General features: G+C 39.1%; 1 protein-coding gene across 2 annotated transcripts in view; it reads right to left on the reverse strand.

Moving 5' to 3' along the window:
• dot1l (DOT1-like histone H3K79 methyltransferase) overlaps positions 1-27,806 on the reverse strand; it is a 95,829-nt gene that overhangs the window by 25,930 nt on the left and 42,093 nt on the right. For both annotated transcript variants that reach the window (XM_073068201.1, XM_073068202.1), the window contains exons 12-23: positions 24,812-24,853; positions 22,799-22,876; positions 20,400-20,628; positions 19,258-19,371; positions 16,181-16,272; positions 14,564-14,665; positions 12,862-12,999; positions 11,976-12,101; positions 9,790-10,274; positions 7,700-7,838; positions 6,246-6,398; positions 242-359 (exon numbers count right to left, since the gene is read on the reverse strand). In XM_073068201.1, the coding sequence (XP_072924302.1) occupies positions 242-359; positions 6,246-6,398; positions 7,700-7,838; positions 9,790-10,274; positions 11,976-12,101; positions 12,862-12,999; positions 14,564-14,665; positions 16,181-16,272; positions 19,258-19,371; positions 20,400-20,628; positions 22,799-22,876; positions 24,812-24,853 (1,816 nt within the window). The remainder of the gene's footprint in view (positions 1-241; positions 360-6,245; positions 6,399-7,699; positions 7,839-9,789; positions 10,275-11,975; positions 12,102-12,861; positions 13,000-14,563; positions 14,666-16,180; positions 16,273-19,257; positions 19,372-20,399; positions 20,629-22,798; positions 22,877-24,811; positions 24,854-27,806) is intronic.

A 27,806-nucleotide genomic window follows, 5' to 3' on the forward strand; every position in this document is an offset into this window, starting at 1 on the left:
ATGATAGAAATTTACAGGCATTATGTAATTAATACTTTGATTTTGACAGGCCCATCTTTAACATTTTTTCCTGCAATTTACATTTTTAAAAAGCAAATTTAGCGTTGAAACTAATAGTTTCACATTACTGTAGAGCTAGAGCTGAAATAAAAAATTCAGATATGACAAGTATCAAACTATAAAAATTGCAAATAAACTGCTACATAGTAATTAGAAAGTAAATAAAAAAAAGGATCACTACCTGAGGTAGCCAAAGACTGTGGTTTGCTTGCAGCTGAATTTCCATAGTTAGCACCATATTGTTTGTCAAGCATTGATAAATCACGATTTGAAACATGAATAGGACTAGGCGTGTTTCTCTATAAAAGAGAGCAGGCTAGATTAATTTAAGCTTAAAACAGTGAAAATGGTTCAATGTTGCCTTTAGTTAGATAACTGAAACAACCAGCACCCACAGTATATCAAAAATAGAAAAATTACATTGTACAGTATAGCTTCTGACAGAACTTTAACTCAAAAATTAAACAAGTTAGAAGTGGTGATGGGACTAGGCAGAATAGTATTTTGGCAAAGAACAGATGGGCTGAAAGGCCTGATCCTTTGCTGTAGTGCTCTATCACAACTCCCTTGTTATGCAGGATTCAATATAAATATTACTTACATGTTTTGCTTGGTATATTAGAACCAGTGGTTTATGATTTTCCAATCACTAAGGCCTGTTATTTCCCCATCATTAACCCTCCACCAGGACTATTCTGTGCATCATTGTTGATATAGATATTATGGCTTGGCCAACTCAATCAGCATCAAAGACATCTTCAAAAAGTGATGCCTCAAAAAGGCTGCATCCATTATTAAGGACCCTTATCACCTAGGGCATGCCCTCTTCTCATAGTTACCATCAAGGTGGTGCAGGAGCCTGAAGACACACTCAACATTTTAGGAAAAGCTTCTTGCCCTCTGCCATCAGATTCCTGAATGGACAATGAACCCATGTACACTACCTCAGTATTTTTGCTCTTTTTTGCTCCTTTTTGCACTAATTTAATTTTTTATGTTTTTTATTGTAATTTTTTTTTTAAGATTATGTATTGCACTGTACTGCTGCCGCAAAACAACAAATTTCACAACATATACAAGTATTACAAGCACAGGAAAGTCTGCTAGAAATCAATTTTTCAAACCGAGACCCTTCTTCAGGACTCAAGAAGGGTCCTGATGAAGGGTCTCAGCCTGAAATGTCAACTAGTTACTCTTTTCCATTGATGCTGCCTAACCTGCTGAGCTCCTCCAGCATTTTGTATGAGTTGCCAGCAATATTAAACGTGATTCTGATTATAGCTTTAAAATTTTATTTCCGATATACTTTGTTTAAAATATGAGGTCCAATCTAACTAAATAGGAGCTAGTCCAAGAAACTGCCAGACCAGTGTGTACCTTATGGTCTGGGAACTACATGAACTTGTTCCCACTCTGTTAAGAGTTTATGTTAAGAATCAAGGAAAAACCCTATCTACATATTTTCACCACAATGTAAGCTAGTCAATTCCAATGGCTCACAAGTAGTTCACTGGCCACTATGAATGCCCATAGTAGTCGTAACAAGGTCAGTGAACTTGTGGCACAAATCAGTATAAAGGAGTATGATTACAGAAATGTGGTTCAGGGTGGAGAGGATTAGGAATTAAATATTCAAGGATATCAGGTAATACAGAAGGATAGGCAGGAAGGTAAGGGAGGTGGGGTAGCTCTATTAAGGATGAGATCCGGGTGATAGTGAGAGATGATATAAGATCTAAAGAGCAGAATGCTGAATCTATTTAGGTAGAGATTAAGAATAGTAACAGGAAAAAAAATCCACTGGTGGGAGTTGTCAATAGGCCACCGAATAAGAACACAGTGGCACAGGCAATAAACTGAGAAATATCTGAGGCATGCAAGAATAAAGCAGCAGTTTTCATGGAAGACTAACTTGCACATAGATTGGCTGAATCAAGTTGGTCCTCTTGAGAAGGACTTCACAGAATGCATACGTGATAGCTTTCCTGAACAGCACGTTACTGAATCTACAAGGGAACATGCTATCTTGGATCTGGTCCTGTGCAATAAGACAGGTAAAATTAGCAATTTTGTAGTTAGGGATCCTCTTAGAAAGAGTGATCACAGCATGATTGAGTTTCTCATACAAACAGAGGGTGCAATAGCTCGATCTAAAACCAGCATATTATGCCTATAAGGGAGTCTACAATGGGATGAGGAGGGAGTTGGATAGGGTAGACTGGGAAACGGGCTATATGATGGGACAGTGAGGAACAGTGGAAGACTTTCAAAGAGATTTTTCACAGTGTTCAACTAAAGTATATTCCAGTTAAAACCAAGGGCAGTTAAGGGTGAGGAGAGCCAGCCATGGATAACTAAGGAAATAAAGGAAGACTAAAAGCTCGTGTGTACAAAGTCGCCAAGAGTAGTGGGAAACTGGAAGACTGGGAAAACTTTAAAAAGCAATAAAGTACCACTAAGTGAGCAATAAAGAAAGGGAAGATAGATTATGCAAATAAACTAGCATAGAATATAAAAGTGGATAGTAAAAGTTTTTATAATTATATAAACTGGAAAAGGATGGCCAAAGTGAACGTAGGTCCCTTGGAGGACGAGAAGGGGGAATTAATATTGGGTAAAGAGGAAATGGCTGAGGTTTAGAATAACTATTTTGTGTGGTTTTCACGACGGAGGACATCTAAAATGCCAAAGAGATAATATGGATGAAATAGGAGGTGAGGACCTCGATACAATAGCTATCACTAAAGAGGTAGTGTTGAACAAACTTGTGGACCTGAAGATAGGCAAGTCCCTGGTTGTGATGGAATGCATCCCAGAGTACTGAAAGAAATGGCAGAGGTTATAATTGAGGCTTTGGTGGTAATTTATTAAAATTATCTGGACTCTGGGCAGGTCCCGGTGGATTAGAAGAAAGCAAATGTCACGCCACTATTCAAAAAAGGATGTAGGCAAAAGGCAGGTAACTACAGGCCAGTTAGTTTAACATCTGTAGCTGGGAAAATGCTTGAAACTATCAAAGAAATAGTGACACATCTGGAAAGAAATAGATCCATCAGGTAGACACAGCATGGATTCAGCAAAACTTACTGGAGCTCTTTGACGATGTAACGAGTACAGTGGATAGAAGGGAACAGATGGACGTTATTTACTTGGATTTCCAGAAGATGTTCAATAAGTTGCCACACAAAAGACATCCATAAGATAAGGATGTATAGAGTTGGGGGTGATGGATTAGCAAGGACAGAGAATTGGTTAACCTATAAAAAGCAGAGAGTTGGGATATATGGGTGTTTCTCAGGTTTGCAATGAGTAATGAGCGATGTACCGCAGGGGTCAGTGCTGGGCCCGTAACTGTTCACGACACACATTAATGATCTGGAAGAGGGAACCAAGTGTAATGTATCCAAGTTTGTTGAAGACACTAAATTGAATGGAAAAGCAAATTGTCCAGAAGATACGGAGAGTCTGCATTGAGATATAGATATGTTAAGTGAGTGGGTAAGGGTCTGGCAGATGAAGTACAATGTTGGGAAATGTGAACTCATCCATTTTGGAAGGAAAAATAGAAAATCAGATTATTATTTTTAATGGTAAAAGATTGCAGCATGCTGCTGTGCAGAAGGACTTGGGAGTGATTGTACATGAATCGCAAAAGGTTGGTTTGCAGGTGCAGCAGGCTATCAAGAAGGCAAATGGAATGTTGGCCTTCAATGCTAGAGCGATTGAATTTAAGAGCACAAAGGTTATGCTGCAACTGCACAGGGTACTGGTGAGGCTGCATCTGGAGTACTGCGTACAGTTCTGGTCTCCTTACTTAAGGAGAGATATACTGGCTTTGGAGGTGGTGCTGAGGAGGTTCACCAGGTTGATTCCAGAGATGAGGGGATTAGACTACAAGGAGAGATTGAGTCGCCTGGAACTGTACTTGCTGGAATTCAGAAGGATGAGAGAAGGTCTCATAGAAACATAAAATTATAACAAATAACAACATATAACATATAACAATCACAGCATGGATACAGGCCATTCCGGCCCTCCTAGTCCGTGCCGAACTCTTAATCTCACCTAGTCCCACCTACCCGCACTCAGCCCATAACCCTCCACTCCTTGCCTGTCCATATACCTATCCAATTTTACCTTAAATGACACAACTGAACTGGCCTCTACTACTTCTACAGGAAGCTCATTCCACACAGCTATCACTCTCTGAGTAAAGAAATACCCCCTCGTGTTTCCCTTAAACTTTTGCCCCCTAACTCTCAAATCATGTCCTCTCGTTTGAATCTCCCCTACTCTCAATGGAAACAGCCTATTCACGTCAACTCTATCTATCCCTCTCAAAATTTTAAATACCTCGATCAAATCCCCCCTCAACCTTCTACGCTCCAATGAATAGAGACCTAACTTGTTCAACCTTTTTCTGTAACTTAAGTGCTGAAACCCAGGTAACATCCTAGTAAATCGTCTCTGCACTCTCTCTAATTTATTGATATCTTTCCTATAATTCGGTGACCAGAACTGTACACAATATTCCAAATTTGGCCTTACCAATGCCTTGTACAATTTTAACATTACATCCCAACTTCTGTACTCAATGCTCTGATTTATAATTTATAAAATTATTTATAAAATTTATAAAATTATGAAAGGGATAGATAAGATAGAGGCAGGAAAGTTGTTTCCACTGGTAGGAGAGACTAGAACTAGGAGACATACCCTCAAGATTCGGGGGAGTAAATTTAGGATGGAGGTGAGGAGGAACTGCTTTTCCCAAAGGGTGGTGAATTCTTTGCCCAATGAAGCAGCGGAGGCTATGTCAGTAAACATATTTAAGGTTGGATAGATTTTGCATAGTAGGGGAATTAAGGGTTATGGGGAAAAGGCAAGTAGGTGGAGATAAGTCCATGGTCAGACCAGCCATGATCTTATTGAATGGCAGAGCAGGCTTAACGGGCCAGATGGCCTACTCCTGCTCCTATTTCTTATGTTCTTATGATAGAGAAACATCTTCAAGGAAAGAAAACAGGCAGCCTTTTCTTTCAGGTTGGAATGTGCTCCAGGTGGCACTGGAGATGGAATGGTGTCAAGCTATTTGTGAAAAGAGTAAGGAATTGTTAAATTGCCAGGAGATGTCAGGGGAATGCCACAATGGAGACAAAACGCATTAGATGCTGTCCATTTTTTGGTTAATCAGAAACACAGAAGATTCTGCAGAGTTACACACATAAAACGCTTGAGGAACTCAGCAGGGCAGGAATCTACTATGGAAAGAAATAGAGTCAACATTTGAGGCCTGGCCTGAAACATTGACTCTTCATTCCAGTTTCCATAGATGCTGCCTGATCTGCTGAGTTCCTCAGCATTTGTGTTATTTGGTAAATCAGCATGCTCCAAAAGTCACTAATACTTTATGTAACATTGTAGGTAAAATTAAACAGGCAACCAGAAACTGGTGTGAACAACAGACTTAAATTGTTTCCAGCAGAACAAAATAAAATCAATAGGATTGTAAATGTCATGAAGCAGCAGCAGAAGGAGAAGGAATAAAATGAGAACTAGTGACTGAGCATGGGCTTCTGCTCCGACACAGCAATCCAAGCCACAGTGCCATACCAGAATGCCCAGGTCAAGGCAGGACAGAGTCATGGGAATGAATACAGGTTTGCAGCAACATTACAGGCCAACAAGGCACCTTCTGCCAGTCTCTTAAATTTAAACCATCGCCTTTGAAAGATAATTGGCAGATCAGCTTTTTTCAACAACACTCCTAAACAACAAGGGATGCAGACTCATTTGAAATTTCTAAATGCCACTTGAAAACCTATTTATTTAACCTTGCTTTTAGCTAACATCTTTTTGTCTTTTATTTTCATGTTTATTATTTTATTTTCATGCTTGCACTACATCCCATTGTAAAGCACTTTGAACAGAGAATATTGCTATATTGTATTAGTTCTGTTGCTCATTAATATTGGTCATTAATATTATTATTAATGAGGGAAAAGGAGCAATGTGACTAAATAAAAGAGCAATTTATAGAGCTAAGAATTCATAATCTCTTTAAAACTAAACAGAACACTGATGTGGTAAGATTAACCATATTGTGAGCATGTTATTAAACTATCCAAAAAGCATTAAAACATTTAAAATTTGTTATAATTTTGCATTTTTAGTATATTACTCACCGCTTTCTCAGCACGAACCGGGAGAACTACACTGGCCAAAGGAATGCTGACAGGCAATTTGTTTGGTTGAACAGTGCTCAATGGAATACTGATTGGTAGGCTGGTTATGGTTTCAGAATTATTAACTGGACTTTTGTTGAACTCCTTAGAAAGCTGAGGGGAACACAAGAACAGTTACAAATCAGTATAAATAATTACAAACGAAAAGCAATACAGCCTTTTAGAAATTGTGATTAGGTTGATGGTACTGATTTATTTGAGAAACATAAGCAATGCACATCAATTACAGTGCAAATCTTCCAAAATTCACCCAATAAGCAGGCAGATAACTGAAACCGGGGCTACTCTAATTCTGCTATTGCCCAGTATGGATTTTTCATAAAGTGTTCAGATTTTATTCTACTGTTTCAATGGGACCAAGAGACCAATGGGAGCTAGCTAAAAAAGTATTAACTTGACAGTCTGCACTATGATTGGTTAATACTGCCAGAGGGTAGGAAAAAAATTAGGTCAAGTATGATCACCATTAACATGATGGTATCGCCAACTACCCACTTGTGTTGGAGATCAAGTTGGCATCAAATGCTCCAATTTGTTTTATTAAATCTCAAGTATCATATTTCCATGTATAGTAACATTGTTTGCTTTTAGACAGGCTGAATTTTCTTCCCTTTTTTGAAAGGATTGTGTACCAACACGAAGAATGAATTATAAAATAGACAACTCTACAGAAGTAGACAGGACCATAAGATATATGAGCTAAATTAAACCAGTTGGTCCATCGATTCTGCTCTGCCATTCCATGATGGCTAATTTATTATCCCTCTCAACTCCATTCTCCTACTTTCTCCCCGGAACCTTTGAAGCCTTTACTAAGAACCTATCAACCTCCACTTTAAACCTACCCAATGACTTGGCCTTCACAGCCATGAATAAAATTCACACAAAAATACAGTAGCGTGCAAAAGCCTTAAGCACCTTAGCTATATATATGTGCCCCTAAGACTTCTGCACCGTAATATATATGAAATTCAGATGAAGGGTTTCAAAGTATTCAAGATTGTTTAATGTTATTGTCAGTACACAAGTGTAAAGGAGAACGAAATGGCCATTACTCTGGATCCAATGTAGCAAAAAATATGCACAATACGATAAAGAACACAATAATAAAAAATAATAAATATAAATACATCAGTTAGTTTATACACACAGATTGATTATAACTCCATAAAGTGACGCTAGACACAGAAGTGTCTGCCTGTACATAAGAGGAAATAAAGTAGTAGTAGTTAGGGGTGTGGAAGGGTGGTTTAGTGGGTGGAGGTGTTAATCATCTTTACTACTTGAGGAAAGTTTTTGAATCTGGTGATTCTGGGTTTGACATAATCAGAAAAATTAAGCTAATATGTATCACACCACACTACATAGTTCACAAATGATCAACGCAATAATACCTTCTCTATACTTTTCTCACATGCCATCTGCTGCATTGTTACTGATGATGGTTGTAGCTGTTCATTGGAACCATGCTGAATACCATTTGGAACTCCTGGACTCTGATGTGAAAGGCCGATTTCTTTCAGACAATCAATCCTGTAACACATTCAGTTATTGCACTTAAATACAGCGTTGAAACTGGTCGTAGAGACATGCATTTAAAGTTAATAAATTTGGTACCTTTAATAATCTCCATAAACAAGGTTAAGAATGTGTTCCAAATTTCCTATCATTCAAAGTTTTCTAAAGCTACAAAATTATGGTACACCAAAGTGTTAGTATATAAAATGAGAGGTGTAGTAAGGCTTTGGCTGGTGGGGCGGAGATACGACTCTACCAAAGGAGGTGCAGGCGCTTCTTCCCTACGGTAGGCTGCAGGTCACCGTTGGACAAGGTGTAACACCTGCTGAACCCTTGATCAGAGTCATGTGAAGCCTTGGGAGCAGGTGGTGGATGGCCATATGAGCAGCTGGTACATATCACAAGTCCTGGTTATGCGACCACAGACTCCATGCAATCTCTAAGCATACTAATAATGGCTGGGGTCACCTGTATTATAAAGGCACTGCCCAGAACAAGTCAATGAAAAATCACTTGTGTAGGAAACATTTGCCAAGGGCAATTTGTTAACCAACCATGGTCAAAACCATGATCAAAGCCTACATCATATGACATAGCACATAATGATGATGATAGATACAGTAAGTGCAAGGCTGCTTTTTCCACTGAGGTCAGGGAAAGACTAGAACTAGAGGTCATAGGTTAAGGTGAAAGGTGAAAAGGGGAACAACTTCTTCACTCAAAGGGTGGTAAGAGTGTGGAATGAGATGCCAGCGGTGGTGCATGCAGGGTCAATTTCAACATTTAAGAGAAATTTATATAGGTACAGAGATGGGAGGGGTATGGAGGGAACATTAATAGTCCGGAACTGACTAGATAGGCAGGATGGGCCTGTTTCTGTGCTGTAGTGTTCTATGATTATGATCTACAGCATTGCAAACTTTGATCTTGCAATGCAGTAAGGTGGTTGGAGTGCTTATCTTTAGTTTTTACACATTGCTCCTTCATTAAACAGATTCCTTCTATCCACAAGTTGTGCATGACAGAATTTAGTGTGTAGCTTTATGAATTCTTCAAAAATACCAAAAAATATATAGATAGGATTGTCATGAACATAGACACACTAAAATATTATTTGCATTCTAATTCTTTTGGGTGCAATCATAACTAAAATTAATTTACTAGTTTATCTTAAGAGAAGTAGTTTATCTGGTGGTTCAGAGACCCAGTGTCTGCGAATCCATGAGTCTGCTGGAGGACAATGCATGTGTGTGTGGGTTGGGATGAACGGGGCTTGTTGCATTGATGTTATTCAGTATGTTCTGTTTTGTTCTGTATTCTTCCGCTGACCACTGTAGGTATGCCGTGTTGGCAACAGAAATATGGTGTGACATCTACGAGCCACCTCCAACATATCCTTAGTGTGTTGGTTGTTATCTCAAATGACTGTTTTGATGCACATGCGATAAATAAATCTAAATCGAGTCACTATTCATACTTCTGCCTTCGATAAATATCCAATTTTGTGTGCTCATCCTGCAGAACATACAAGCCCTTTGGCACACGATGTGTTAAACCAATTAAATTAGTAATCAGCAACACACACAAAATGCTGGTGGAACACAGCAGGCCAGGCAGCATCTATAGGGAGAAGCGCTGTCGACGTTTCAGGCCGAGACCCTTCCAAAAATTAAATTAGTTTTCAAATGGCTAACTAATCTCTTCTGTCTACAGTATTCTCCCATTTTTTTCACATTAAATTGTGCAGAAGTTCAATTTTCAGTCATCTGTATTTAATTACTAGTTTTGGATTTTAAAATCCAAATCTGATAGATTACAACACTGAGCACTATTATATTTGTACACTGATTTTAATAGAGAAAACTTCTACCCACAGGGGGCAGTGCTTTCCCCTTGTTTTTCTTGGGAATGCAAATGAAACACTTCATTACAGCTCAGCCACACCATTCACTTGTCCGTCACTAACCTCTGAGCACAGGCCGATTGTACTTCATGCGTGAGCTTCCCCCCTCCAGTATGATCCTGGTTCAAATGTCGTCGAAGTGCTATTTTAGCTGGAGAAAACCTGGTGTAATCAGGAAGAGAATGATTCGATGATCTGTCCACTTTATGTTTGCTCATAAAATTTGGGATACACAGTTCATTGTCCGGATCTGGAAATGCAGTGTTGTATACATTCTGGGATTTGGAAGAAGGTCGGCTTAAAGAACTGTGAATTTCAAAAGGAGTTGCATTTCCATTAATCGAGAGTTCTGGACTCAAACCATTCATACTTCCCATTGGAATTTTAGGACAATCAATTTCAAGTTGAAATCTGTTTCTTTCTGAATCCATTTCATAATTTTTGCTTTTGTGACGTAGCTGAAGGGATACATCATCTGATGGCATGTAAGATTTCAGCTGTATTAGCTCTTGCTGCCGTTGGCTCTTCTCCAGCTCTACAATGCTTATCTAATGGAATCAGAAGAGGAGAAAAGTAGCTATAATCCATAATTATATTTCACTCAAATATGAACATATAGTTTCATACACAGAATCTAAATATATGTAAACAAAGTTACTTTAGAAATAAAAACTAAATAAAGTGGTTACATCAGTATCAATAATTTGATAGGTATCTATCTCACCTTCTCCCCATAATCCTACTTTTGTTAAATACTAACAAATAAAGCAATAGATTGCCAATCTTAAAATATTTCATGTAAGCTAGACAAAAATCACAATTATTGTAAAGTAATGCAAATAACCCTTTTCTGTTGAAATTAGGGTCTAAACCTGGTATCGATAGAATCGGGTATCACAGATGACAAGGATGATGGCCCATAATAAAATGACACCAGTTTTCACCAGTTTTGTAACTTTATAACATTTTTAAATCTGTGACAGTAGATAGTTCTTATAACCAATTATTCAGAACTTAAATGAAATTTATTGCTCATTGTGCTCTGTCACCCACAAAAGAAACTTAACGTCTTCTCCACAGGGGCTGGTGCCTGCAATGAGCAGAGCTGTCAAGCTTTGAAATTCTACCTCTTCACCACTTTCTCACCACCAACTCCTAGAACAAGATTTTTGACATCTGCTCCAGGACTCTGTGTGGTCTGGCATTAGTATTTGTTCATAACATTCCTATGAAGTGCCTTCAAACATCTTTGCTAATTACTAGTTTTTTCCCTCTGCCAAATAATCTGTTCCAAATTTATTATGTTCATCAATAACAAAGGAAGTAATTTCATTTCCTAATCTTCATGCCTAATACAAGTGAAAGCCTATGTTATTTACTAGGCTATCATCATTAAATTGTAAATAATTATACCCCAATCTCAAAACTACAAGATTACACGTGAAAATAGTGCCAATTACCAAGTTTCATAAATACATTTAAATGATATGTTCAAAACTGTCATGCCAACTTCAGAGAAGCAGACACAAGTGAAAATGAAAGTGTATGCTCTTGCCTTAATGGCAATAGAGAGTCGTAGCGAGTGGGGCTGAACCCTTACAGCTCTAGAGAGCTGGATGCAATCCTAAACTACAACGCTGTGTGCATGCTCTCCGTGACCATGTGGGCTTTCTTGAAGTGCTCCATATCTGGGCTGATAGGGGAACTGTCCACTGTAAATTGCCCCAGTTTGCAAGCCAATGGTAAGTTCTTTGCGGGATGCTCATCAGGGTATGGTGGAAGAGTTCATCATAGAATTTATAAATATTAGCACAAATTTAATAAGCTTATATCATGTGACTTTCAATAAGCTGATTAAGCCTGGTGAGTTTAAGAACAAATTCAAATACGAGGTTTGCAGCACCACTGATATAGACAAGGGAAAGGTTGGATTTAACCAACAAGTAGAATACAGACTTTCTACATCCAGTACCATTGTAATCAGACATGATGCAAGGTCCAGTTGAAGTAGGATGATGGTTATCTCAGCTCCTAGTTATCAATGCATATTCACTTCCAAAATAGTTCATTTGGATTGGAAGATCCATCACCACTGAAATTCAATTATCCTGTCACTGTCTTTTTCACAAGCCCAATTAATCAGTTTGCCATATGGCATTTCCATTTTCCATTAGCACTTTTATCTTGGATTTATCTCAGATATTCACTGTTTGATTTTATTTGAATAGAACAGCTTGAGGCTCTCCTACCTGAAGCTCTAAGCAGTGCCTCTGTTTTTCTGAGATCTGACTCTTCAAGGCTTGTTTCTCCTTCAGCAGGGTGTCCAAAGACAGTGATGACCAATCCAAATTAAGCTCTTCACATCGTGCTTTCAGCTGTAGAATTTATGTGCCACATGAAAAGCCTATCAACTGCCCTTTCCACAAATAAACATGCTTGCACTTATTTGAAAAATTACAGTATCTCAAATATTTGTGGACACCCTAAAATTGTCCCATACATGCTTAAAGCTAACTTTCATATCTATTAATGTTTTAAGATACAATGGACAAAAATAGGCCGCCATAGTAGCATAACAGTTAGCGCAACACTATTACAGCTCAGGTATCAAAGTTCGGAGTTTAATTCCAGTGTCACCTCTAAGGAGTTTGTACATTCTTGCACAGCCATGGCCATGGGAAGTTTCCTCCGGATGCTCCAGTTCCCTCCCACAGTCCAAACATATACGAGTTAGTAGGATAATTGGTCATTTTAAAGTTTCCGATGATTAGGCTAATGTTGTGGCTTTATAACAGTACAGCTTATTCGGCCAGAAGAGCCTGTTCCACGCTATATCACTAAATAAATTAGTTATATGGAACAATGTTCTTCCAAATCCAACCCCTACACAGTAGTTCCTACCAAATGATGACTAACAGTAATAAAAATACAGCTTGCACTCTACTCCCTAGAACATTATTTTCTTAAACCATAAACCCTAGATTTTTTTAAAATACTATAGCAATTATTCACAAAACTGATATTACACACCTGCTTTCTAATTATAATCCAGCCAGTTTAAAAAAACACCTGTGGCAGGATTTTTGAAAAAAACTATTTTAATTACAGCTCACTCTAAGCCCATTAAATAATTACCAGCTGCAAACTTTGTTTCCTGAGGTCACCATTGTCCTTTTCCAGCTGCTTTGTCTGCTCTTTTAGATGCTTGTTGTGTGCAATAATCTCTTTCTGCGCTTGGAGTAAATCATTGAATGTCATGGCCTTTATACCCAACTGGAAGAGAGAATATGCAAGGTGCAAATTGTAAATTTTAATTGAATTTTGAATGTTGTACAACTGAAATAGCTATTCTCAATTCCTTATTACTCTTCATACACAAAAACAATGCAGCCTTATTCACCAAAAACCTCACTTGCTCTACTGTAGCATGCAGTATATTTTTAACCATCAAGTGGTTTAGAAAATTAACTTTTTTAAATTGGCAAACCCAAACACTAGTTAGTAACTGGATGTGAAACAACCCTAAATAGCTGAAGATTTCCTAAGTAGTAGTTGTTTGAGTAGTAATTGTTATTAGATAACCAATTTTATTTAATTAAATCTGCATGTTTGCAATTAGCAATGAAGGCAATTATCATCAATTTCAATTAACAGTGAAAGCAGCTAAGAACAAGAAGACTAGGCAAAACAATTTTGGCTTAGCAGATAGTCATACAAATACTTTAAAGTTAGTAGTCTTGAAATCAGCACACACATCATGGTCATTAAATATTTAGATTAAAAGAACTGTGGGTGTTGAGGGTTAAAACTGGGAAGAGAAGAGGAATTTGCTTAACAAAAATGGTTGAATCTAACATGACAATTTCTATAACCCCTCTCAAATGAAAATTCTTTTAACCACAGGTTTCCTTTTCACAATTTTTCTAACCGACCAAACATCAGATAAGTTTGTAAACACATTCAGGGAATACAAGCTTTCAAATGAGAAAATAACTTCAACCTGGACAATGTATGATACAGAGAAATAATATGGTTGAGCACTATTTCAAATGTCTCTTGATTTGCACTAAAACCATAATTTGCACTCAAATAAATCCCTTTTCCTCTACCTTTAGGCCCATTTTTATTTTGCTTTCCATACAGTTAAATCTGTTTTATATTTCCAGGTTTATACCTCCTGGTTAAGGCTCTGCACGTCTCAGTGAAGATTCCTCAAAACGCTTGGTTGAAGAGCCTCACTTTCTTGTCCTGCTTGAAGAGCCCCACTGTTTCTTGTCCTGCTCAGAGCCTCCGCAGAGAGCGCCACACTGAAACAGATGCCAGTTAGAAAAAACGTCGCCTCTCTGAAGCCCATAAAAAAAAGCAGTGGCAGTTGTCAGCAAGGTGCAAGGCAAGCAAGTGCCTTTCCTGCGAACTGCTAATGCAGGCCACTGCTTTCAATATTGCGTTTCTGAGCAATGTTTCACATAGGACCCCCAACTGTGAAAAGCTACAGAGAACTTCGCCACCTGCCCTACCTTGTCAAGTTTTCAACCAGGGCATTCTGATATTAGATATTTGCTGAGGGTTCACATTGAAAGCTTTATAAAGGGAATAGGAATCGTAATTAAAATAGGGTGCCAAAATATTATTTGACATCAAGGTTGTGTGTGTACAATACAAACAGAGGAATAAAGCACGGTGCAAGTGACTGACGACAGTGAGTATTGCAAGGATTACACTTGAAATGTTAAAAGAACTTGCATAATTTAGTATTAGAGAGAGAGACCTATGTTCAAGGTAGTGCAGGACTAGCAAATAGCTTTACACTCTACAGATGCAGCCACATAGTTAATACCTCTTCAAGTTTCTGCTGAAAAAGAAGGCGGACCTCTTCTTTCTGTGTCTGACAATGTTGAAACAGCTGCTGTGCCGTCCCTGTTAACTGCATGTTCTTCAACTGCAAAAGGAACAATTAACACCTCTTGTTAATAGCTACCTACATAGATTATATCTTCTGAAATTTGTGTCAAACAAAAAAAATTACAAGAACTGTTAGCACAGCACAGATACAGGCGCTTCAGCCCACATCTGTGCCAAACATGATGACAAATTTGACTAAATCTCATCCAAATGTACATAATATCCCATGATATTCGTATATCTACCCAACAACCTCTTGAAATCCACTATTCTATCTGCTTCAATCACTACCCCTGCAGCCTGCTCCTGACACCTACCACTCCCCATGTAAAAACACTTGTCCTGCATATCTGCTTTAAATGCATGCCCTCTAGTACTGTCTACCTTTAAGTACAGGTTTCAAAAATTTATTACAAACCTATCACATTTTTGCTCTGCATCTGATGTTCCAAAGAAAACAAACCAAGTTTGTCCAACCTGTCCTTCAGAAGTCATACTCTCTAATCCAAGGAACATCCTAATAAACCTCTTCTGTTCCTTCACCAAAGCTTCCATATCCTGCTTGTAATGGGGCAATCAAACCTGCATGCAATACTCCAAGTGCAAAGTAACCTGAGGTGTCTTTGGATCCCTTAACATTAACCCAAAAACAAACACAGCTGTTTTAAGAGGATTGGATACACTTGCCCCCTCTTTGTAGGAATTTTACTTGATGAGGCCCATCACATTTGTGAACTTTATTAGTGAACTGAGTTCAGGAAAATCATATAAATCAAATACAGCACTAGGAAATCTGAAAAACAGTTATTAGAATGAGTCTGGTATGGAACACAAATTGAGGGTAAAGTAAAAAACGAAGTTCTCAACAGTGAGCTGGGGTTAAGTGTGGGTGTGGAAGGGGCAGTAGAGAAAAAGGAAATTATAAAGAAATATATGAGCAAGAGAAATTAGATCAGCAATGATATGCTGCATGCACTCAGCTAAAACTTGCAGAGTTTAGAATTATAGTTGTTGTGTTTGTTATTTTTAATATTTTACGATTCTTTACAATTCTTTCATTGGAAAATTAGCAGATTTTCTCAATATTACGATCAGGAAGCAAAGCCCTTCATGTGTTTGACAGCTACTTCAAACTGCAGGCAGCTCCCTAACACACCCAAAGTGTTTTTCTGCTGTGGCATGACCAAGGCCTGGTCATAAGAGTACAAGATCACATAGCATGTCTGCCATCATCTGTATTTCCTACAGTTTTGGGTTGAAAGTCAATGTTTGCACATCTGAGAAAAATGCAAGTCAATTTATCATGTAGATCAGTGGCAAGAGTGGGCAGTGTCATTAACATCACGTTCTGTCCTAAGGGAACTAATATTACACCAAAGCTCACTTTTATCAAGATATTGAAATAAATGGTAACCATAGTACCTGGACATTCAAGCCAATGCGATCAAATTACAGCCTTCATTACCTTTAGCTCATTAATTCTGATATCATTTTCTTGAAGCATATTACTGATGCACTCTAATTTTACCATGGAATAAATCAAGCAGCGTACCTTTTCCTGGTCCAATAATTGCTGCAGGTTAGTTTTGTACTGAGGTGTCTTCATATATGCCATAAACTGCAGATACTGCAACCTGAAAGACTCTAGATTTGATCAATACTTATTAGTGCATAATTAATCACTTAAATTATCACATTTCTTCATTCAATATTCAGGGAGAATACATCTGTTTTTGTTTGGAGAATAACTTTCCAAAACTTTACATGGGGGGGGGGGGGGGGTGGGCAAGAGATGCACCACACTGCCAATAAAGCAAGTTTGCAGTTTGTGTGTTAACAATATGGCAATAGCAAAAGAACATCACTAAGCACTTTAGTCCATTTCCCTCATTAGAGCAAAGTGGCTGTAGTGATGAAGCAAAGGATCTGGTAATATAATTTTTCACAATGAACAGAATCTCTTCAGTGTAATTGAGTTTCAACTAGAAAATTGCCAACTTTCTCTATTGCCACAGAAAACTGATCAAAACTACAAACATCAACTGGGGAAATCAACATGATTGCATGTTCATCATATCCTGGAGCCCTCAACTCTTTATTCCTCTCCACAGACACTACCTGACCTGCTCCTGCTGAGTTGTGTGTGCGTTACTCTGGATATCCAGCATCTGCACAATCTTTGTATTTAGGAGTCAAAAATAAAAATTATATTCAATCAGCAGCATTCCATGCGGTTGGCCAAAAGAAAAGGGGAATTATTTTTCACTTGTATTCCGCAATCTTAAGCCAACAGCAAATGAAGGTTCCCCAGCTTCAAGGGTCTATCTGCAGATTTTGCCGTAACAGAGACCTGCCACATCATACCAGTGTCTGGTTAATAATGTGCAAGAAATTTGATGGATAATTCACTTGCCGGCTCTTTCCACACAACTTTAAAGCAGCAAAAGGCCTAGATGCATTCACTTTTCAGAAATAACACAGAAACTCAAGCTGTGTCCAAATATTATGAAGTAAGCTTTACCCTTGCTTCCATTGCAGAGCATCAGAAAACTAATTTAAATCAAAGGTTTGGGCAGAAACCTTAACGTGTTCATTCACAGTTTGCACAACTTTCAATGCAAAGCATTATGTGAGTTACTGGTCAGCCAGCCTGATTATTGCAAAACTTTGATTAGAGCCTTTAATTCACTAATTGGGTCCCTACAATGAGCTTAAGTAGAGAAAAAAATCAGCAACTGCAAATCATAATTAATAATCCTTATAAATAACAATGGCTTAAATTTTAACTGCTTACTTCACTTTTGCAAGTCCAAATACATTATTTCTATGTTAAATCAAATAAAGTTCAAGAAATCAGTTATAGAGCACTACAGCACAGAAAGGCCCTTTGACCTATCTAGTCCATTCCACACTGCCAACTCTCAGAGCCGCACCCATACCCACACTTTGTAGTTACGCAAACTTGTCTTAAAAGTTGCAATCGAATCCACATCCACCACTTCTGCTGGCAGCCCACTCCACACTCACACCATCCTGAGCGGAAAAGGCAGCCTTCAGATTCGTCTTTAAACATTATGACCTATTATGACCCTTAACCTATGACCTCTAGTTCTAGTCTCACCCATCCTCAGTGGAAAAGCAAGCTTGCATTTACTCTATCTATACCCTACAGTTCTCCATACTTCTGTTAAATCTGTCCTCATTCTCCTACACTCCAGGAAAGAAAAGTCTTAACCTGTTCAACATTCCCCTATAACCCAGGTCCTTAAGTCCCAGCAACAACTTTATAACTTTTCTCTGTACTCTTTCGATCTTATTGATCTTCCATGTAGGGAGGTAACCAGAAATAGATAGAGTGATCTAATATCATTAGATATTATTTGGATTTTTTTAATCAAGTCATTTTGCATCCCAACCACCTTTCCACCCCAACCTTCATGTCACTCAACCTCACACTAAACAAATAGGAAGAGAAAGCACAGGTTTTCAATTTGCAACAGTATCCAGACTTCACAAACTTGATACATAATCACCAATGACAAGGTGCTGACTACTTTATTCAAGACAAACTATTTTCAAGTTCAGTTGGTATCCAGGCTATGTTTTCTTCCAAGTCTCGATCTTTTCCTGTCAACAATTCAAAAACCTATTCCAGTTCCTTTCTAAGTTCAGCATGTATTACTGAATAAAGCTGCAATCAGATTTGTTGCAAATGGATAAAAGATGCCCATTTTAATGTACAACCCATTTGATTGTTAACAACACTGGGTGTAAGGGGTGGGGGGGGGGGGGGGGGGAGAGAGAGACAACATGGCCAAAATGAATACCAATTAATGAATGAGGAGGAATTTCTTTAGCCAGAGGATGGTGAATCTGTGGAATTCACTGCCAAAGACAGTTATGGAGGCCAAGTCATTGGATATATTTTAAGCTGAGTTTGTAAGGTTCTCGATTAGTAAGGGTGTCAAAGGTTACAGGGAATGGGGCTTAAAGGGATAATATATCAACTATCAGAAATTGAGGAGTCTAACAGCTAATTCTGCTCCCAAGTCTTATGGTCTAATAGGCCTACAAAGGTAGTTGTAAGCTCCCCATGAGATGGATAATACAAAGGATATGATTAGTTTGTTTATTAAATTTTCTCATTGAAGTAGGACAGTTACATAATAAAGTTGTCACAAAAAGAACAAAATTTCCAGGGGCTACACATGCAAGTTTAAATCCAGCCATGCCCAACATTCAAAATTCTACAATAATTAAAGTCCAAAATGGCAGAGTTTACACTCAACTGCATTGATTTATATAACTAAATAATCTGGCATTATTAATATGTTAGGTTTATCATTTACTAATTCAAAGAAACCTAGATACTGAAACAAGAAATCAATGAGATAATATTCTTGTGTGACAACAGTACAGATTAAAAGCCAAGTGTATTGACTGACTTTTGAAGTTGACAACTATAAAAGCAACAGACAGAAAATATAAAAGATAGACAGACAGTATTGCAGGCAATAATAGCTTTGTAAAAACCAGAGCAGAGAGAATGAAAATTAAATTTATATACAGTCCAGAGCAGCCATATAATTCCATGCAGGTACACAAGCACCAAACAGCAGCAATACTCACCTAGCAGCTTCTGTAGTGCAGGTGGTGTAGGACCCAGTAAAAACTGATTGGGTGAATAGCGTTGCACTTTGGGAGGTAGTTGGTAAAATGGACTATGAGGTGACTTGTATGCATCTGAAAAAGGAAAGTAATGGACTGGAGTTTTTCGTGAGTTATAATGTTACAAATATCAGCTGTTATTAAGCAAATTGCACACCAGACAATACATGTGGCTTTATCAACACTATCAAAGAAGGGCAAAAACATTTACAAAGCTAAAGCAGCAAATTGACAAAATCCATGTGGGCAAGACCAAAATTAACATTAAACTCCACCTACTGTAATTAAAGACCCAAATGTTATTACAACTGAATCAAGGCCAACTTGATAGATTTATAAGTGCAAATATTTTAATAGCAAGTTAGTATGCCAAAATATAATGAAAAATATGGCATTTAGCCATATTTAACAACTGCGTAATAGTTTTATGTATTTCGTGCCAACTACTCAAGAGTGGGTCTAGATGTAGCACCCTATCGCAGGGGTTCCCAACTTATAATGGTAGGGATCCATGACATTAAAAAAAGTTTGGGAACCCCTGCCCTATCACATGTCAGATATTTTAGTTATATTTTCCACCAGTGAACTAATTTTTCTTCAATCCCAATTAAGGTCATGCAAGTGGATGCTGAATCTTCATGTAGGTATTTAAAATAACCATACTTCAGGTCAGAAGCATGCAAAGTAATATTGGTAGGTTAAATTTAGCACCTTGTTAACGAGTAAATATCAGTTAATGCCTACTAAAAATTTATCCCCAAACCTTTACAGAATTTGAGTGAACAAGTTACTCAATAGTTAGTAAGACACTGCTTACAATTTACCAGAGATGGGTAAACCATTGGAAATTATAATGAATTTTCAATATTTCTGCATTGAATTTATAACTTAGCTTGAAGTAATTAAATGCTACTTATCAATGCATTTAGAAGTATCAAGTGCATGTGGTTTAAAAGACTCTGTTTATACAGCAATGTAATCATACCTGAAGGCATTCTTTGTTGCCATTAAATTAGGCAACATTAATGAAAATGAATAAAACTACAAAGCTTTTTACTTGCCCATTCACAGAACAAAACAGGGAAACTGACTGCAGAACTTACCCTGAGGTGAGGATGCCGATAGAGTCTGAGCATGTAAAAGATCCAGTGCAGATTGGCTTTTCTTTGTATTTCTTTTTGAAATTGCAGTGCTCATTTTCTTGGGACGCCCTCTTTTTCTTACTGCAATTCTCTTGCCTTTGTTAATTATCTTGCTCTTCCGTGGTTTAGCAGGTGAAGCTGATTTTTTAATTCCGGTTACCCCAATTTTCTCCTCTTCAGGACCAGAATCCTGTCAGTTGCATTAGCATTATTAGGGCATAATAAAGAGTCAATTTTATTGATCATTCAGTATGAAAAATTGTATTTCTCTAACGCAGGCATAGTCAACCAAGGTTCAAACACTGATAATCAGTAGCCAGCCGGATGAACAGACAGACAGACATACTTTATTGATCCTGAGGGAAATTGGGTTTCGTTAGAGTCACACCAACCAAGAATAGTGTAAAAATATAGCAATATAAAACCATAAATAATTAAATAATAATAAATAAACTATGCCAAGTGGAAATAAGTCCAGGACCAGCCTATTGGCTCAGGGTGTCTGACATTCCGAGGGAGGAGTTGTAAAGTTTGATGGCCACAGGCAGGAATGACTTCCTATGACGCTCAGTGTTGCATCTTGGTGGAATGAGTCTCTGGCTGAATGTACTCCTGTGCCTAACCAGTACATTATGGAGTGGATGGGAGACATTGTCCAAGATGGCATGCAACTTGGACAGCATCCTCTTTTCAGACACCACCGTCAGAGAGTCCAGTTCCACCCCCACAACATCACTGGCCTTACGAATGAGTTTGTTGGTTCTGTTGGTGTCCGCTACCCTCAGCCTGCTACCTCAGCACACAACAGCAAACATAATAGCACTGGCCACCACTGACTCGTAGAACATCCTCAGCATTGTCCGGCAGATGTTAAAGGACCTCAGTCTCCTCAGGAAATAGTGATGTCTCTGACCCTTCTTGTAGACAGCCTCAGTGTTCTCTGACCAGTCCAGTTTGTTGTCAATTCGTATCCCCAGGTACTTGTAATCCTCCACCATGTCCACACTGACCCCTTGGATGGAAACAGGGGTCACCAATACCTTAGCCCTCCTCAGGTCCACCACCAGCTCCTTAGTCTTTTTCACATTAAGCTGCAGATGATTCTGCTCACACCATGTGACAAAGTTTCCCACCGTAGCCCTGTACTCAGCCTCCTCTCCCTTGCTGATGTATCCAACTATGGCAGAGTCATCAGAAAACTTCTGAAGATGGCAAGGCTCTGTGCAGTAGTTGGAGTCCGAGGTGTAGATGGCGAAGAGAAAGGGAGACAGGACAGTCCCCTGTGGAGCCCCAGTGCTGCTGACCACTCTGTCTGACACACAGTGTTGCAAGCGCATGTACTGTGGTCTGCCAGTCAGGTAATCAATAATCCATGACACCAGGGAAGCATCCACCTGCATCACTGTCAGCTTCTCACCCAACAGAGCAGGGTGGATGGTGTTGAATGCACTGGAGAAGTCAAAAAGCATAACCGTCACAGTGCTCGCTGGCTTGTCCAGAGTATTTATCTCATTTAGAAATACAGAATGGAACAGGTCCTTCCAGCCCAACAAGCTGTATCACCCAGCAACCCACCTAATTGCAGGACAATTTACAATTATCAATTAATCCATTAACCAGTATATCTTTGGAATCTGGGAGGAAAGCCGAGCACCTGGAAGAAACCCATGTGTTCACAGGAAGGGATGTACAAACTTCTTTCAGACAGCATCAAAAATGAATTCTGATGCCCCAAGCTGTAATTGTGTCACACTAACCGCCACACTGTATTTCAGAAATATTTTTAAAATACTTGTCTTATATATAAATATTTACTAAGCTAACTAGGTTGTGCCTTTAGCAGGCAGAAGGAGGGAGCATACAAATGGCAAGAAGAACAAGGACATGACAAAATACCAAAGAGTTGCAAAGATGAGAAAAATCAGTAAAATTATCCCATGGTAACAGGCAAGAATTTAATCAGACAGATGTTGTAAAGTGCAAACTTAAATTCAGGAAAATGCTTCAAAACCAAGTGCTCATAATCAAATGATCAGTCAGGGGAGAATAACTGACATCTTGGTTGGGCCTATTTGCTATTTCGTGCCCAATGTGGTTGGCTCAAATGTCCTCTGAAATGGGCTAGCTCTCAGTTCAAGGGCAATTAGGGATAATAGTAAATGGTGGCACTTACAGCACTACCCCCAAAAGCAGAAGTAAAAATTATCTAACATCTAAAAACTAATTTCCAATGTCACTTTAATATGAACGAGATTACAAAGAGTTAATTATATGCTGGTTGATGAATCACAAGCACATCTACCCAAATAGTATTGTGCAGTTACCCTTCAAAGATATTTCACACAAATTAAATGCATTACCTTGGTTGGAGTTGTTGTACTACTCTTATTTTCTTTGTTTTCCTTTTGTTGTCTACGTCTAGCTGCCTCTTGTTCCTCCTGTAACCAAAATATCAAAAGTTCATTCATATTGTGTGGACTACGATTCATGAAGTGACCTTTCATATTTGTCACCAATGCCAAGTGTCATTTTCAAACTAACTGTTTTGAGAAACAGAAATCATATTTAATTAAACCTCTGGAAGACTGAAGTGCCAGAGCAACACTCATTGAAAGAGCAAGAAAAAAATCAATTATTTCAGCTTTGCTCGGCAACATATTTCTAGGCACAGTAGCACTGCAATTACTGTAGTGCTATCACACCACCGGCTGTAAAATTAGGGTTCAATCCCCTCCCCTCCGCTGTCTGTAAGGAGTTTGTATGTTCTCCCTGTGACCCCTTGGGGTACTCCAGTTTCCTCCCACACTCCAGAGACATATGGTTAAGGGTCAATGAGTTGTGGGTATACTATGTTGGTGGTAGAAATGTGGCAACACTTGCAAGCTGCTCAGCACAATCCTCACTGATCTGATTTGACGCATTTCACTGTTTTGATGTGCATGTGATAATAAAAGCTGATCCTTAACCTTAAATGAAGATAACATTATGAAAACCTAAATTATAAAGATAGAACAGGAAACAAGCTGTTCTTGTTTTATTCTACAAATGGGATGGTGGGGGAAACAGATTAAACTGCACAAAACTTCATCCTACTCTATATGCAACGGCACAGTAGTGCAGAGGGCAGTGCTACTGCCTCACAGATCCAGCAACCCAAGTTCAAAACTGACTTCTAGTACCGTGCAGAATGAGCACCTTCTCCTAATGCAAGGGCTCACAAACATTGTTACGCCATTGACCAATACCATTAAGCAAGGGGTCTATGGACACCAGGTCAGGAACCCCTATCCTGGTAAGTTTTCTCCCACATCTCAAAGACATGCAAAATAGTTCCTGCAAATCACTTCCAGTATATATTGGTGATAGAATCAGGTGGATGTTAATAGGGCACCACAGAAAGAACTGGTTGCAGAGAAGCTAGTGGAATATGGGTGGCATGGGGTGTTAAAGTTCAAGTTTATTGTCATCTGATTGTACATATATACAATCAAATGAAACAAAGCTTCTCCAGACCATGATGCACTCATAATACATACATCACAAGCAGCCCATAAACCAAAATATCAACACAATAAAATATAAATCAAAATGCATGTAATGCATAGCACTAGTCCTGATGCTGCCTTCTTGCCAGTAGTGGGTCAAAGTTATTGTGGAATGGGTGGTAGAGATCCTCAGCAATGCTTCTTGCCTTTCATCAACAACATTCCTGGTAAATGTCACAAATGGGGGGAGGGAGACCTTAGTGATGCTCTCAGCAGTTTTTACTGTCTTCTGTTGGGTCGCAGTCCAATGCCTTGCACTTTCCGTACACGCAATGATGCAGCCAGACAGGACACTCCTGACGTGCTCATGTAGAAAGCTGTTAGTGTGGAGGATTGCGCTGAGAGCCAGATTAAACACAATGGATCAAATGACCTCCTCGAATTACATTAAACAGAGTAAATACAAATTCTAATAGGAAACAAATAGCCCATGCAAATTAGTAGTTGTTCACACCAATTTACACTGAGCTTTTCATATTCAGAATTACATTTACTTTCAAATTAATTGCTTAACGTGCAATTTACTCTTCTGGTCCACCTTCTCCAAAAGGTTATTCCATTGGTTCAGGAATCAATTATTTTGTTCCAACACAACTACACTCCACATTTTCAGATGATTATATTTATACTGGTGTACAGGTACAAAAGAACACAAGGAATAGGAGCAGGAATTGGCCATCTGACCCGTCGAGGCTGCGCTGGCATTCAATAGGATTGTGGCTAATCTGGCTGTGGACTCAGCTCCACCTACCCGACTTTTTCCCAAATTGCTTATTTATTGTCTTCAAATGCATTAAGTGCAATTATTTTAACAAGTTCGAAACTTACCCTGAGTTTTGGGTTTTTGAGACTAGAAAAGTAGTTTTCAAGCTGAAATGGAAAACAAAATAGGTTATTTGCTACTTTCCAGTTGCAACTCCAAAATCAATATAGAAACATAGAAAATAGGTGCAGGAGTAGGCCATTCGGCCCTTCGAGCCTGCACCGCCATTCAGTATGATCATGGCTGATCATCCAACTCAGAACCCTGTACCTGCTTTCTCTCCATACCCCCGATCCCTTTAGCCACAAGGGCCATATCTAACGCCCTCTTAAATATAGCCAATGAACCAGCCTCAACTGTTTCCTGTGGCAGAGAATTACACAGATTCACCACTCTCTGTGTGAAGAAGTATTTCCTCATCTCGGTCCTAAAAGGCTTCCCCTTATCCTTAAACTGTGACCCCTCGTTCTGGACTTCCCCAACATCGAAAACAATCTTCCTGCATCTAGCCTGTCCAACCCCTTTAGAATTTTATACGTTTCAATAAGATCCCCCCTCAATCTTCTAAATTCCAGCGAGTATAAGCCCAGTCAATTCAGTCTTTCTTCATATGAAAGTCCTGCCATCCCAGGAATCAATCTGGTGAACCTTCTCTGTACTCCCTCTATGGCAAGAATGTCTTTCCTAGATTAAGGGACCAAAACTGCACACAATATTCCAGGTGTGGTCTCACCAAGGCCTTGTACAACTGCAGTAGAACCTCCCTGCTCCTGTACTCAAATCCTTTTGCTATGAATGCCAACATACCAATTGCCTTTTTCACCGCCTGCTGTACCTGCATGCCCACCTTCAATGACTGGTGTACAATGACACCCAGGTCTCGTTGCATCTCCCCTTTTCCTAATTAGCCACCATTCAGATAATAATCTGTTTTCCTGTTCTTGCAACCAAAGTGGATAACCTCACATTTATCCACATTAAATTGCATCTGCCATGAATTTGCCCACTCACCTAACCTATCCAAGTCACCCTGCATCCTCTTAGCATCCTCCTCACAGCTAACACCACCGCCCAGCTTCGTGTCATCCGCAAACTTGGAGATGCTGCATTTAATTCCCTCGTCTAAATCATTAATATATATTGTAAACAACTGGGGTCCCAGCACTGAGCCTTGCGGTACCCCACTAGTCACTGCCTGCCATTCTGAAAAGGTCCCGTTTACTCCCACTCTTTGCTTCCTGTCTGCCAACCAATTCTCTATCCACATCAATACCATACCCCCAATACCGTGTGCTTTAAGTTTGCACACTAATCTCCTATGTGGGACCTTGTCAAAAGCCTTTTGAAAATCTAAATATACCACATCCACTGGCTCTCCCCTATCCACTCTACTAGTTACATCTTCAAAAAATTCTATAAGATTCGTCAGACATGATTTTCCTTTCACAAATCCATGCTGACTTTGTCCGATGATTTCACCGCTTTCCAAATGTGCTGTTATCACATCTTTGATAACTGACTCTAGCATTTTCCCCACCACCGATGTCAGGCTAACAGAGTCCTGACGAAGGGTCTCGGCCCGAAACGTTGACATCGCTTCTCCCTATAGATGCTGCCTAGCCTGCTGTGTTCTACCAGCATTTTGTGTGTGTTGTTGTTTGAATTTCCAGCATCTGCAGATTTCCTCATGTTTGCAGTCTATAATTCCCCGGTTTCTCTCTCCCTACTTTTTTTAAAAAGTGAGGTTACATTAGCCACCCTCCAATCCTCAGGAACTAATCCAGAATCTAAAGAGTTTTGAAAAATTATCACTAATGCATCCACTATTTCTTGGGCCACTTCCTTAAGCACTCTGGGATGCAGACCATCTGGCCCTGGGGATTTATCTGCCTTTAATCTCTTCAATTTACCTAACACCACTTCCCTACTAACATGTATTTCCTTCAGTTCCTCCATCTCACTAGATCTTCGGTCCCCTACTATTTCCGGAAGATTATTTATGTCCTCCTTAGTGAAGACAGTACCAAAATAGTTATTCAATTAATCTGCCAAGTCCTTGTTCCCCATGATCAATTCACCTGTTTCTGACTGTAAGGGACCTACATTTGTCTTAACCAATCTTTTTCTTTTCACATATCTATAAAAGCTTTTACAGTCAGTTTTTATGTTCCCTGCCAGCTTTCTCTCATAATCTTTTTTCCCTTTCCTAATTAAGCCCTTTGTCCTCCTCTGCTGGTCTCTGAATTTCTCCCAGTCCTCAGGTGTGCCGCTTTTCTGGCTAATTTGTATGTCTCTTCTTTGGACTTGATACTATCCCTAATTTCCCTTGTCAGCCACGGGTGCACTACAATCCCTGGTTTGTTCTTTTGCCAAAGTGGGATGAACAATTGTTGTAGTTCATCCATGCGATCTTTAAATGCTTGCCATTGCATATCCACTGACAACCCTTTAAGTATCATTTGCCAGTCTATCTTAGCTAATTCACGTCTCATACCTTCAAAGTTACTCTTCTTTAAGTTCAGAACCTTTGTTTCTGAATTAACTATGTCACTCTCCATCTTAATGAAGAATTCCACCATATTATGGTCACTCTTACCCAAGGGGCCTCGCACAACAAGATTGCTAACTAACCCTTCCTCATTGCTCAATACTCAGTCTAGAATGGCCTGCTCTCTAGTTGGTTCCTCGACATGTTGGTTCAGAAAACCATCCCACATACATTCCAAGAAATCCTCTTCCTCAGCACCCTTACCAATTTGGTTCACCCAATCTATATGTAGATTGAAGTCGCCCATTATAACTGCAGTTCCTTTATTGCACGCATTTCTAATTTCCTGTTTAATGCCATCCCCAACCTCACTGCTACTGTTAGGTGACCTGTACACAACTCCCACCAGCGTTTTATGCCCCTTAGTGTTATGCAGCTCTACCCATATCGATTCCACATCCTTCAGGCTAATGTCCTTCCTTTCTAATGCGTTAATCTCCTCTCTAACCAGCAAGGCTACCCCACCTCCTTTTCTTTCCTGTCTAACCCTCCTGAATATTGAATATCCCTGG

The sequence above is a fragment of the Hemitrygon akajei genome, chromosome 16 (assembly GCF_048418815.1).
Source record: "Hemitrygon akajei chromosome 16, sHemAka1.3, whole genome shotgun sequence".
Taxonomy (NCBI): domain Eukaryota; kingdom Metazoa; phylum Chordata; class Chondrichthyes; order Myliobatiformes; family Dasyatidae; genus Hemitrygon; species Hemitrygon akajei.